Raw genomic sequence first — 12,028 nt, forward strand, 5'->3', positions numbered from 1 at the left:
TAAAAGACTCACGCGATCATAGCTGATATAATTGTTGCTATCGGTACAAAAAAGTTATTATGAACAAAATATATATAATTAATTAAAATAAGGATCTAGAAAGAATCATATTGTTAGATTAAAATATTATTATCTCAGGATGGTATGTAAGAGGGATAGTTTCAAGTATCTCGGGGCCGTGATTCAGGGTAACGGTGAGATTGACGAGGATGTTTCACATCGTATTGAGGCGGGATGGATGAAGTGGAAGCTCGCTTCGGGGGTGTTGTGTGATAAGAAGGTGTCGTCCAAGCTTAAAGGTAAATTCTACAGGGTGGCAGTCTGTCCGGTCATGTTGTATGGAGCGGAGTATTGGTCAGTTAAGAACTCCCACATTTAAAAAATGAAGGTGGCGGATGTTGCGTTGGATGTGTGGGCTGACTAGGGGGATAGAGTTCGGAATGAGACTATTAGGGAGAAGACTGGTGTGACTCCAGTGGAGAATAAGATGCGGGAAGTTCGATTGAGATAGTTCGGACATGTGATGAGGAGGGGCATGGATGTCCCGGTTCGTAGGTGTGAGAGGCTAGCTTTGAATGGTTTTAGGCGGGGTAGGGATAGGCCGAAGAATTACTGGGGAGAGGTGATTAAGCGGGACATGGAGCAGTTACAGCTCACTGAGGACATGACTCTAGATAGGAAGATCTGGAGGACGCGAATTAGGGTAAAAGGCTAGGGTCAGTTTGGATCGCTAGTGTAGGAAATTACTTGGTGGGGCTATTATTCTTGTTATGATACCTTGTTTCATGCTTTATTACGAATCTGTTTACTTTTCTCTGTTTTCTATTACCTATGAGTGTCGTATTTATGTTATGCCATCTTGTTTCATGCTTTACTATATATTTGTGTAGTATTCCGTGTCTCGAGCCGGGGTCTATCGGAAACAGCCCAGAGATAGTGGTATGGACTGCGTACATTTTACCCTGCTCAGACCTCACTAGGTGGGAATACACTAGATTTGTTGTTGTTGTATAATAATAAAATATGTCCTTTACAGTGTCACTTTGAAATTTGACACAAAAAATAATGGTATGTTGAAGTTATTATTTTGAACAAAGTACATATCTAGGGAGTATTTAGGTAAAGTACAGGTTAGATAAAAAGCAATGTGCAGTTAGATACGATAAAGGACACATCTACAGATAAAAAATCTGAAGTATATAATAGGGCTTTTAAAAGTGTATTAGTAACCATCCACATTCTCTAACCAAACACAAAACTAAATTCTTTTCCTTCCCAGATTCCAAATCCCAATTTTTAATCTGCAGATTTACGAATATTAATCGCAATTATCGATTCGTTTATCTCTGGTTGGATTTTTGATATTCGATTTTTGTTAACAAAGAAGAAGAAGAAGTAAATCGGAATCGAATGGGAGAACGCAAGCCTTCGTCTAAGAAAAAATCTTACAAAAAGAAGAGACTCAAAGTTTCCTCTAAGGTCTTTTTTTACAAAAATCACATTCTTCTCTTTGTTGAATGTTATGGATAATTGTTTCTTATATGGTGTGATTTTTGTTTTGTTTTGTTTTGTTAGTAGTGTTTATGTATTTCAGGGTTTTTATTTTGTATCTTTAGTATAGTTTGCTCTTTAAGGGCTTATTTTGCTGTTTAAAGATTTAATTTTTGTGTGGGCATACACTAGGAGCAAAACTATTAGGTATGAGGATATTCGGGATAAGGTGGGAGTGAGACTGTGACGGTTTGGACATGTGAAGAGGAGATGTGTTGAGGAGGTGTGAGAGGTTGGATATAGTGATGCTAGAATAGGTAGGTTAGTATAGTTTGCTCTTTAAGGGCTTATAGTTTTCTGTCTAAAGATTTATCATTTGTGTGTGTATTCTAGGAGCAAAAAAATTAGGAATGAGTATACTTGGGATAAGGTGGGAGTGAAAATGAGATGGTTTGGACATGTGAAGAGGAGATGTGTAGCCCCAGTGAGGAGGTGTGAGAGGTTGGATATAGTAATACGAGGATTGGTAGGTGTAGGTTGAAGAACTATTAGGGAGTGGTGATTAGACAAGACGTTGGTACAACTTTAGCTTACTGAGGACATGGTTTTAAGTAGGAAGGTATGGAGGTTGTAGATTAGGGTAGAAGGTTGTGAGAGGTTGGATATAGTGATACGAGGATAGATAGGTGTAGGTTGAAGAAGTATTAGGGAGAGGTGATTAAACAGGACATGCTGCAGCTTTAGCTTACTGAGTACATGGTTTTAAGTAGGAAGGTATGGAGGTTGTAGATTAGGGTAGAAGGTTGTGAGAGGTTGGATATAGTGATACGAGGATAGATAGGTGTAGGTTGAAGAAGTATTAGGGAGAGGTGATTAAACAGGACATGGTGCAGCTTTAGCTTACTGAGTACATGACCTTAAGTAGGAAGGTTTGGAGGTTGTAGATTAGGGTAGAAGGTTAGTAGGTAGTTGAGTGTTGTCTTGCTTTTTGACGGGATTAATCATGGTGGTAGTCTGGAAGATCGGGTTTTTCGTAGTAATAGCCTTATTCATCTAGTTTCTTACTTTTGTTGTTTGTTACCGTCTGTTGTTTATAATGTTTAGGTGATTGCACCATTTGTTCCCTTGCATGTATGCCCTGCTTTCTTCACTGCCATTTTTCCTTTGCATTACTCCTTTGTTTTGCTTCACTTGGGCCAGGCATCTTTCGGAAACAACCTCTCTACCTCCACGAGATAGGGGTAAGGTCTGCATACACGACTCTACCCTCCTCAGAGTGGGGTTCATTGGGTTAATTGTTGTTTGTTTGTACAGAATATTCGTTGATGTCCTTCTGTATGATGCTAATATTTCACTCCCGTATTGCTAGTATCTAATTAGCTGGTCAAAACTGTTTTTTTTGGGGATAAAAATTGAGATAGCTGTTCTTTTAGCTAAAAATAAAAAGGAAACTGGAATTATACATTCTCGAAAAAAAAAGAAGAGGAAACTGTTATCCCATGAACAAGGGTCAAAAAGTTGTTTAAAAGGCTGGTTATTTTGGGTACAATACTTATATGAGTTGACATTACTGAACTAGGAGAGTAAGTCCTACTCCTTCTAGTTTGTTTCGGGGGGGAATTGTTTGATCCTGATGTGTTAAAATTACGTTCATATACAAATCGTATTATATTAAGGCTTCATCTGATATAGCTCATGATCTCTTGTGGGAGTGTAAAGTCACATTGCATAGTCATTTTGAATTGCTATAGTTGGAGTTCCATGTCTCGTTCGTCGCTGTTTGTATCTTTTGTTTTCGGCACATTGGAATATTCATGGCGTTGCTTTGATGAGAAACAGAAATTATCTTTTTAATGATAATTAGGCATTCTTCCTTAGAATAATGTAAAGCTACTTAATACCTCCTGTTTTCTTAACAATATTTCTCATGTTGTCGCTGGCAATCCCAACTTATTATCCTTTATTATACATCTTCATGTGTTGTGTGGTTAGATACGGAAGAGAAAAAGCAGAAGAAGCAAATCCAAGAAGTTCTCCAGTTCTGAAGATGATATGTCATCTTCTGCTTCCTCTGATTATTCTAGCAGTCCACAGTCTTCGTCCTCCTCCAGTTCAGAGGATGATTATAGTAGGAAAAGTCGTAGGCACTCACGTGATGTGAAACGCGTGAAGAGAAGAACTCGGAGAAGATCCTCAAGCCGAGATGTCAGTGAGGATTCACCCCCTGTAAAGAAAAGAAAAAAGTCAAATAGAAAGAGTCTTGACCATGGGAAGAAAGTGCAGAAGAAGAAGCGAAAGAGATACACTAGTATTAGCTCCACTAGCAGGGACTCAAGAAGTTGTTCTAGTTGCCGACGTGAAAATAGTATTAGCTCCAGAGGTAGAGATTCTAAGAGCTTTTCTACTTGCCAAGATGAAACTAATAGTGGTAATGAGGATATTCATCTTCAGATTCCCAGGATTAAGTCTAGAAAGATGAAAGAAAAGAAAACTAGGAATGAGCCAAGCGTTGACATAAGGAGCGGAAGTACCGAGCCAATTTGTTCTTTATGTAACCATCATTCATGCTCTTGCAATACTACTCGCAGCGGGAAGGAATGTGCGGAAGAGAGTAATCCTAAGCGCTTAAGATCTGTTATTACTATTTCAGAAAAGACAAGTGAGGAAGAGGGAGACAAACAGGGACCAGATATGCTTAAAGAAGAGACTATGAATAAGCACCATGATTGCCCTTCATGCAGAAACCATGACAATAATGACCTGGAAAATAAATCGAAACCTTGTTCTTGTTTCCTGTCTAATCAAACATTGCAGATTGGAAATTTAATAACAGATGATGCGTTTCCTCCCAATAGTGAAACTTTTGGCCCCACAAAAGTTGGTGGTAGTATGGATCCTCATTCAAATGAAGTCAAAGAAGTAAGTCGTGATAATGGAGGTGAGAGTGGGAAATCCGATAATGTTGCTAATACGGCGGTTGAGGATCTTGAGACTGTCTTAAGGAAAAAGGCGTTGGAGAACTTGCAGAAGTTTCGTAAAGAGCGAATAAATTTAAAATCTGGTGCCAAGGAAAAGAAGAATGACAGTGTTGTTAATCAGTTATCCTCTTCAAAGACTGAGGTTGTACCATATAAGTCTCCGGAGCAGGAAAAAGAAGAGGGCTTTGCTTTAAATCAAGTTCTAGAACGTAGAAGCAAACTTGTAATTACTGAGGAGTTTTCTCATTCCGCAAAGATTGGGAAAAAAAATTCTCCTGTTGAAGAAAATAATAGAAAAGGATCTGGCTGCGTTGAGCAGGGTGTTACACAACCTTCTGATCGATCAGCACTCTCGCAGAGTCCAGAAAAGGTGGATCATACCACTGGACCAGTTCTTATCAATCAACCTGAACCTGGTAAACCATTATCTAGTACCACGGTACAGACATATAAAAAGGAAAATCCATTGGCTTCCAAGAGAAACATAATTAAAACACCAGTTCCTCCTTTGAGGCCTGGAGTTCTTAGCACTGGGACCAGCGATAACTTAGACACGGGAGCTGTTAATACCAGTATCCGTCCTACTGTAGAAAGTACTTCTAGTGTCAGATCCACATCTGATGGATTTACTTCAAAACACCAACCAGATGAAACCAAGGATGCCTCTCAGTTCGAACAAAAGACTATGTCTGTAATGAGGGGTGGTGAAATGGTACAGGTATTATATTCGTATTTCATAATTTATGCATGTTAGGCTGGGATTTTTCAACCACAGTTGATCAATAATCCTACAAGTAAATAAATAAATTTCCTGTTTGGTTTAGATTCTTTAAATTATTTCTGATTGTTTAAATGATTTGAGTGTTTGGGTGCACGCAAGCTGGGTCAGACACCACGGTTATGAAAAAAAATGATTTGAGTAATAGATAGATATATTGATAGAAATCATCAGTTCTATTGAAGTAATAGTGACTACTAAGTTTCAAGTACCAATTTCGTTCTCTCTTCAAGACTTAATATTTCTAATACATAATAGTTAATCCTTTCTTATGGGTAACATCCGCTGGAATTTCATTGCTACCGATAAAACTTGCCTAGGTTTCATATTTCTGACCTCTCCGAACATATACGGCAGGTATAATGTACATGCTTTGCTATATTCATATTTTGGCTAATTTCTCATTGAACTTACTTTATCTGCTTTTAATTAAAGACAAGAAACAAATACGAGTGCAAAGTCTCCACCTATTGGTAGACTTCTGGATTTCCTTAACTAGACTGTCTATGAGAACCACTTGAAGCGCATATTTGACACATAAAAAACATCTATCAAGTGTAGATGTGTTTAGTCTTTAAAAAGCTTGAGTATTCTTACCATCTCAAATACCCTTGAGAAATTTTAATTTGTTCCAATACTAATTTGTTGGACCTCTTCTTCACATTGTGATGTTGGCCAGGTAAACTACAAGGTCTACATCCCTCAGAGGGCTTCTGCTCTGGCCAGGAAACCACTCAAGCGGTGATGTGACTCGGTTAATTTTTCATGCTATTTTAGTTTTCATTTGTCGATTGCTTAATCAGATTGGCTTGCTGCAATCAACTGAGTCAGGACTTAGGTTCTAGTTGGCTGAATTCAGAAGTTCCTGGGATGACTACACTCTGTGTGTATCGAAGAAACATTTTCCAGCATGTGAAGCTATTAACTCTTTTATCCTACCAGAAGAAAGCTGATGGACAAAGATATCTTTAGCTAAGTTTGTGTAGAACCGAAAAATTATAAAATGCATGTCACATTGAAGCTCTCGTATTTCCTTTTGCGTCATTCTTTTGGATGAAGCTAATCATTTCCATAAATGTGTATTGGAGGTTATTTTCCCCTTGGCTGCAGTCTGCTAAATGTGTATTGAATTGTATAATTTTAGCAGATTCAGTCCAAACTTTTTGGTTTAATCAATGGTTCAGCGATAGACGGTGAAAGATTTACTGGAACATCTAATGACTGAAATGTTGTGATCTTTCTTTATGGATTGGACTTATACAAAATGCGTATTTTCACAACTAGAGAAACTGCTACTGTATGTGTTTATCATCATGTGAAAATCTAACTATTGGGTATGCTGTAGAGCTGTTTTTCCTTATTGATTATATAGGTATCACTTTATATCCGGCTGAAAAGTTCTGGTATGTAATTTTCATTTATGAAGGATTAGTATACCACAGGTCAATAGCTAACTTTTACTATTTTCTCATGTGACGATGGTCATCCTTCATGTTACTTTGATTTCAAGCTGCAACAACATACCCAATGTATACTCACAAGTGGGATCGGGGTAGGGCAGATAACTTGCATTTGCTATGAATTGTGCTCAGAGAGTTAATGATGTGCAAAGTTTAGTGCCCTCAAATCAATAAATTAGAACTTTAAGTTCCACAACATTAGAAATCAACTTCTGTTTCTTTTGTCTGCTGCTTGTTCATCTCTTTAAGCCACTCATACAAGCCCAGTCATCCATCTTTGAAACTGTAATGTTCTCCAGGTATTCTGAATACCTTTCCAGGATGCAAGGAATCTGCGGTAAATTATTATGACAGAGAAAATAAGAATGCAAATACCGCGAAAGGTAATCTACATTTTTAGGACTGTTTCACAAGTATAAAACATAGCCTCTCTACCTCTTGAGGTGGGGTAAGATCTGCCTACGTATTACCTTCTCCAGACACCACTCTTGTGGGACTACATTAGATATATTGTTGTTGTCACAAGAAAAAGACATCCAATGTGCATAATTGTAGTCTCATTCTTAGGCATACGATTGTAGTTCTTTACACGTAAATTATTTTTTGTAGACGTTTAACTATTTGTAATTTCATCGACAAAAATTGCTAAGGGATGAATTGAACAACTGAAAGGAAATTATTGAGAATCATGAAGTGTACATGTAAATTTCAGGAACTACATATGGTCATTAGATTACTGAGGATTGTCAAACCGAAAATCATGCTAATTGAAAATCCAGGAACAAAGAATTGATAGAACTCCTGGCTACCAAAAAGATGGTACTGTAGACCACTGCACATGCTGTTCTATTAATGACTACTATGAAAGGGAATTATAAACATCTGACCAAAAAGGAAGATGATACAAGTATAAGGGATTAGTAACTTTTTATATGGTAATCGATGGAAGTGATAATTCTGTAGTTTTCTCTCGTCCTTATGAAGTCAATCATCAAATGTTCCCTCAAGTTTGTTCACTATATAGTTCAATTAGTTAAATGGTACTGTAATTATAACAAAGAATGGCCATACCTGCTCAGATATGATCCCGGAAAGAGCAACAGTTGCACCAGGCTTTGCATAGGATACAATCTGATCTGCCAACTCAAGCAGAGGATTCAATAGTATGTTTGCCACAACGATGTCATATTTTCCCTTCTTATTTAAAACTTTTACATCATAGGCAGTTGGGTCAATGTCCATACTTGAACTAAAATCTGCAGAGGGAAGAATTCCTTTGCCAGGAATAAGACTTAAAAGCAATTCCTCATGTCCAATGTTGTTTAAAGTAGCATTATATCGAGCAGACGTGACTGCCTGGGGATCTATATCAAAACCAACTGAAAAAGCTGCACCAAACTGCACATATAAATTTGACAATGAAGATATTTAGTAATATTATGACAAAAAATAATTCTTAAGTTGAAAGCATCTGAAAACCTTATGCCAAAGCCATTAAAAGTAGCGTGAAAAAAACTCTGCACGAGGTATTTTCAGAAGGAAATCAGATTAAGTTGTGATGAAGTGGATATATAGACCAAGAATTTGATGGAAACTCCTAGGAAGTAAGAATTTTGATTAATGTACAGTTATACATAGTTTACAGACACATTTTTCAGAAATTCCGATTTTCGAAAAAATATAAAGCTGTAGTATCAATATTTGTGCTTTTCCAACTATTTTATTAAATCAGGTTGAAGGTGAACATCTTTTCTATTCCAACTTGGATCCAATACAAGGAATTTCGTTTGAGACTCACATCCCTGCTATTCAAGTTCCAGAAGTTGACGTTCATCGCGCTTTTTGTGTCAGAATTTGTTCATTTATTTTGTACTTAAACTAACAAGACCAATTCTTTTGACAGAGAACAGTGATTAATGGACAAGTTTTAGGTGTAACTTTGATTCATAAAGAATAAGTTGACTAGCAGCTTCAGCAGTGCAAGGTGTGAAAGATAACCCCCGTACCTTAAGAGCTGCAATTGCTAAAACGCCCGAACCAGTTCCATAGTCCAAGAAGTGTTCTCCTCCTCTTATCAAATAACGCAGCAGGAGGAGACATAACTTAGTTGTTGGGTGCTCCCCAGTTCCAAACGCCAATCCAGGATTTAGAATTATATTTGTTGCTTGAAGATCCTACAATTTAACACACGCTCTTTATATACATACCTACAGAACATAAACACATATATACACATATTTTAGCTATGTATCAATATTGCTTATGGTGGAAAGACGACAATGAGCAGACTCAGATTCATGACCAACAACCACAAAAGAGCAAAAAGGAAAATGAATAAAGACCCGCAGAATCATAAGACAATAATATAAAAATTTGATTAACACAATGCTTTGAACTGTAAGCTGAGTGTAGAACCAGTTGTATCATGTGAAAAGAATAAGGGACGGAGGTATAATCATACTGGAGGAGTCATCCATTCAGGCACCACCCAGAGTCCATCAGAAACTTCCACAGGATGAAACGATTCCTGAAATTAATAGACGTAGTTGAAAGATCTAAACGAAATGGTTCACCAGTCACCAAGATGATAAATTGTGCAGCATATATACACCATGACTTGGTTATAAAATGGTGTCAAAAACTCTGTTAGCTTCCAAACATGGCGTAGAAATTAGGAGGATACATGAATCAACCAGTATAGTGCCATTATTCATTGCATGCAAGCTTTCGATGGACTGATAAAGAATCAACCCATTTAGATTATATCCCATGGTATTAAGGTAACTCACTTAAACTCGCAAAGGTCGGGGAGTTTTTCCAGGTTACTAAACTACTGCTTAAATGCCAAAGATGATCTTAAGGGGACCTTTTAAGAGGATAACCCTTACTTCATCATCTGCATTTCAACTTATGAGTCCATACATATGTTTTCGTATTTTCAAAATGGCATAAAATTCATAAATAATTAAAGAACTTGGGCAATATTGGCCAAGGCATTCTCACTCAGAAAGGTATTATTTTACTTTTTGAGACAACTCATGATCATTTTATGCTTTTCAACAAGAAATTGATATGCTAAACAAGAGAAACAGTTTCCTGGTTCATGTTCATTTTTAAATCATCGATATAAGGAGAAGAGTTGGGAAGTAGCACATTTGAAATTTTGCATTATTGACTATTCACTGCAACTTGATTGCATGCCCATAAAGACCCTTAAGTTGGTAATTGATCACTATGATAAAACAACATCTTGCTGGTTCCTATTAAACTTGGAGACAAAAGAAGATTTGAGGACCTTTTCAAACCATGAATCCCAGTGCATCTTCTTTGCTAGGCATAAATATGCAGGCGGAAGATCAAATGCTACTACACTCCTCAATAACCAATAGCAAAGGAAAGAATGTTAACCTGTGTAGCTTTTATCCAGTCAAGGTGGTCATGCATCGAAACTTCAAAACTAGGTACGTTTTGCAACCCTATGGAATCACCAGCAAGTGAAATGCATTCTTTCACATCTTTGCATACAGAAAAGATGGAAGTGATGATTATCTGTGAGGCAGGAGAAAGGGAAAATTTGATAAATACTGATGAAAAGTTTGAAAGAAACCCGTCAAACATTGTATAGGGAATAGCTAAGGATGCTAACTCAAGTCCCTTGATGATAAACTCAACCTCATGACTGAAAGTTGAACAGCTCTAAGCATCTCAAATTGAAATTACCTGGAAAGTAAGTTATACTACTCGTTCTTCAACAAGATGCATAACAAAGAACCAATATGTATATTCAGTTGTTAAGAGCCGTTAAGTGCAGGGACATGGAAACTGATGTAGAAACAACAAAAGCCTATTTGAACTACCTAAAAAGCAGATTAATGAATTGAACAACAGTGACTCTACCTCGTCACTTCTCTTACTGCTTTCTTCTTCCTCCACAGTAGTTGAACTAGCTCCAAAACATAAAAGAGCCTCTGCGAGCATATCCTGATAGTAGTAAAACAGAAATAGAAGCTCAAGCTCAACTTGATATATGTTGTACAGATAATTTCTGCATTGTATTACACAGTCACCGTCCATGTAAGGATTGAGCACGAACTACCAGAGCTCTAAAATTGGCATAATAAAAACAGGAGATTATGTGTCTACGCAGGCGGATGTATGTTTTCGCACAGGGAATGCACCCACTGCCCTCGACTCGAACTACATATAATTTAAGTACTTGTTTGGCCATAAAAATTATTCATTTTTCTGGAATATTTCTTCACTTTATTTAAAAAAGTGTTTCACCATGAAAATGATTCAACTCAAAATTGTATTTCAAATTTGGAAAACAGCTTATAACTTGTTTTCCTACTCATTTCTCACGTTTGAAATTGTGTTTAAGTACATTCAAGCATGAAATTATTCCAAACATTCTTCGCAAAAAGTATAACCAAGAACAACTCCATCTTCAACTTCAACTCCATAAACTTCAAATAAAACGAAAAAATATTTGGAATCTATGGCCAAACACCTACTAAAAGTTTTGCAAAAACGTTATTATACCAAGTTCGCACGTATTTTATAACAGAAAAACTAGTATAGTAATATTTGGCACTCTGCTGATGCACAAAATTCAGCATTTTCGTATGAACTTATAATAAAGGAAAAAGGCTCAAATATTCCATCGAACTATTAGAAATGGCTCAGCTATGTCATCCATAATAAGTTAGGCTCATCTATGTCACTGTCTTTGAAAGTTTGGTCCATCTATGTCACTGCCATTACAGAAAGGTTCATTCGTGCCATTATTTTGTAATGGTGATTTTGCAAAATCATTTTTGTCCCATGACCTCTCCACGTTACCAAATCTAAATCAATCAATATTATTTAAAATCAAAAATAAAAATCAGACCTATTAAATAAAACCCGACACAATGAATGGGTCTGATTTTTATTTTTAATGAGTCCAATTTTTATTTTTAGTGAGTCCAAATTTTATTTTAATGGTGATCGAATTTATCTTAATAGCACCGTTATAAAATAATGACACGAATGAACCTTTTTATAATGACAATGGTATAGATGAGTCAAACTTTCAAAAGCAGTGTCATAGATGAGCCAAACTTATAACGGTTAACGGTTGACACAGATGAACCATTTCTAGTAGTTCGATGGCATATTTGATAAAAGTAATGGCAACAAAAACTGAAAATAATAGCCTTCTCAACATTAGCCCTATATGAACCATAGTCTAGAGTGAAGGTGAAAAACACACTCAAGTATACCAGTTTTATGACTTACATACCTGAACTGTCGTAACTATTCAACAAAACACACCTCAA

At 36.7% G+C, this 12,028-nt stretch overlaps 2 protein-coding genes across 2 annotated transcripts; one reads left to right on the forward strand and one right to left on the reverse strand.

The window, feature by feature from the left end:
* Positions 1-1,154: 1,154 nt before the first annotated feature.
* On the forward strand, positions 1,155-6,458 carry LOC107878641 (probable replication factor C subunit 1). The gene is made up of 3 exons (XM_016725704.2): positions 1,155-1,479; positions 3,484-5,187; positions 5,927-6,458. Exons 1-3 carry the CDS (start codon positions 1,411-1,413, stop codon positions 5,990-5,992), a joined length of 1,839 nt encoding a protein of 612 aa, XP_016581190.1. The 5' UTR covers positions 1,155-1,410; the 3' UTR covers positions 5,993-6,458.
* A 321-nt stretch (positions 6,459-6,779) lies between these two features.
* On the reverse strand, positions 6,780-10,688 carry LOC107878642 (ribosomal protein L11 methyltransferase; the record flags this gene model as incomplete). Its single annotated transcript, XM_047415583.1, is given in 6 exon segments — positions 6,780-7,039; positions 7,779-8,105; positions 8,714-8,881; positions 9,169-9,234; positions 10,116-10,256; positions 10,605-10,688. Coding segments are annotated over 6 exon segments (882 nt in total), but the record flags the coding sequence as incomplete, so codon positions are not given.
* Between the last annotated feature and the right edge of the window lie 1,340 nt (positions 10,689-12,028).

Source organism: Capsicum annuum, chromosome 7 (genome assembly GCF_002878395.1).
Source record: "Capsicum annuum cultivar UCD-10X-F1 chromosome 7, UCD10Xv1.1, whole genome shotgun sequence".
In the NCBI taxonomy this organism is placed as follows: domain Eukaryota; kingdom Viridiplantae; phylum Streptophyta; class Magnoliopsida; order Solanales; family Solanaceae; genus Capsicum; species Capsicum annuum.

Bases quoted from the DNA above. Each gene is read 5' to 3' on its own strand.
- LOC107878641 (XM_016725704.2), top strand. From the start codon at position 1,411: ATGGGAGAACGCAAGCCTTCGTCTAAGAAAAAATCTTACAAAAAGAAG. The intron at 1,480-3,483 runs GTCTTTTTTTAC...TTGTGTGGTTAG, and splicing joins GACTCAAAGTTTCCTCTAAG to ATACGGAAGAGAAAAAGCAG. The intron at 5,188-5,926 runs GTATTATATTCG...GATGTTGGCCAG, and splicing joins GGGGTGGTGAAATGGTACAG to GTAAACTACAAGGTCTACAT.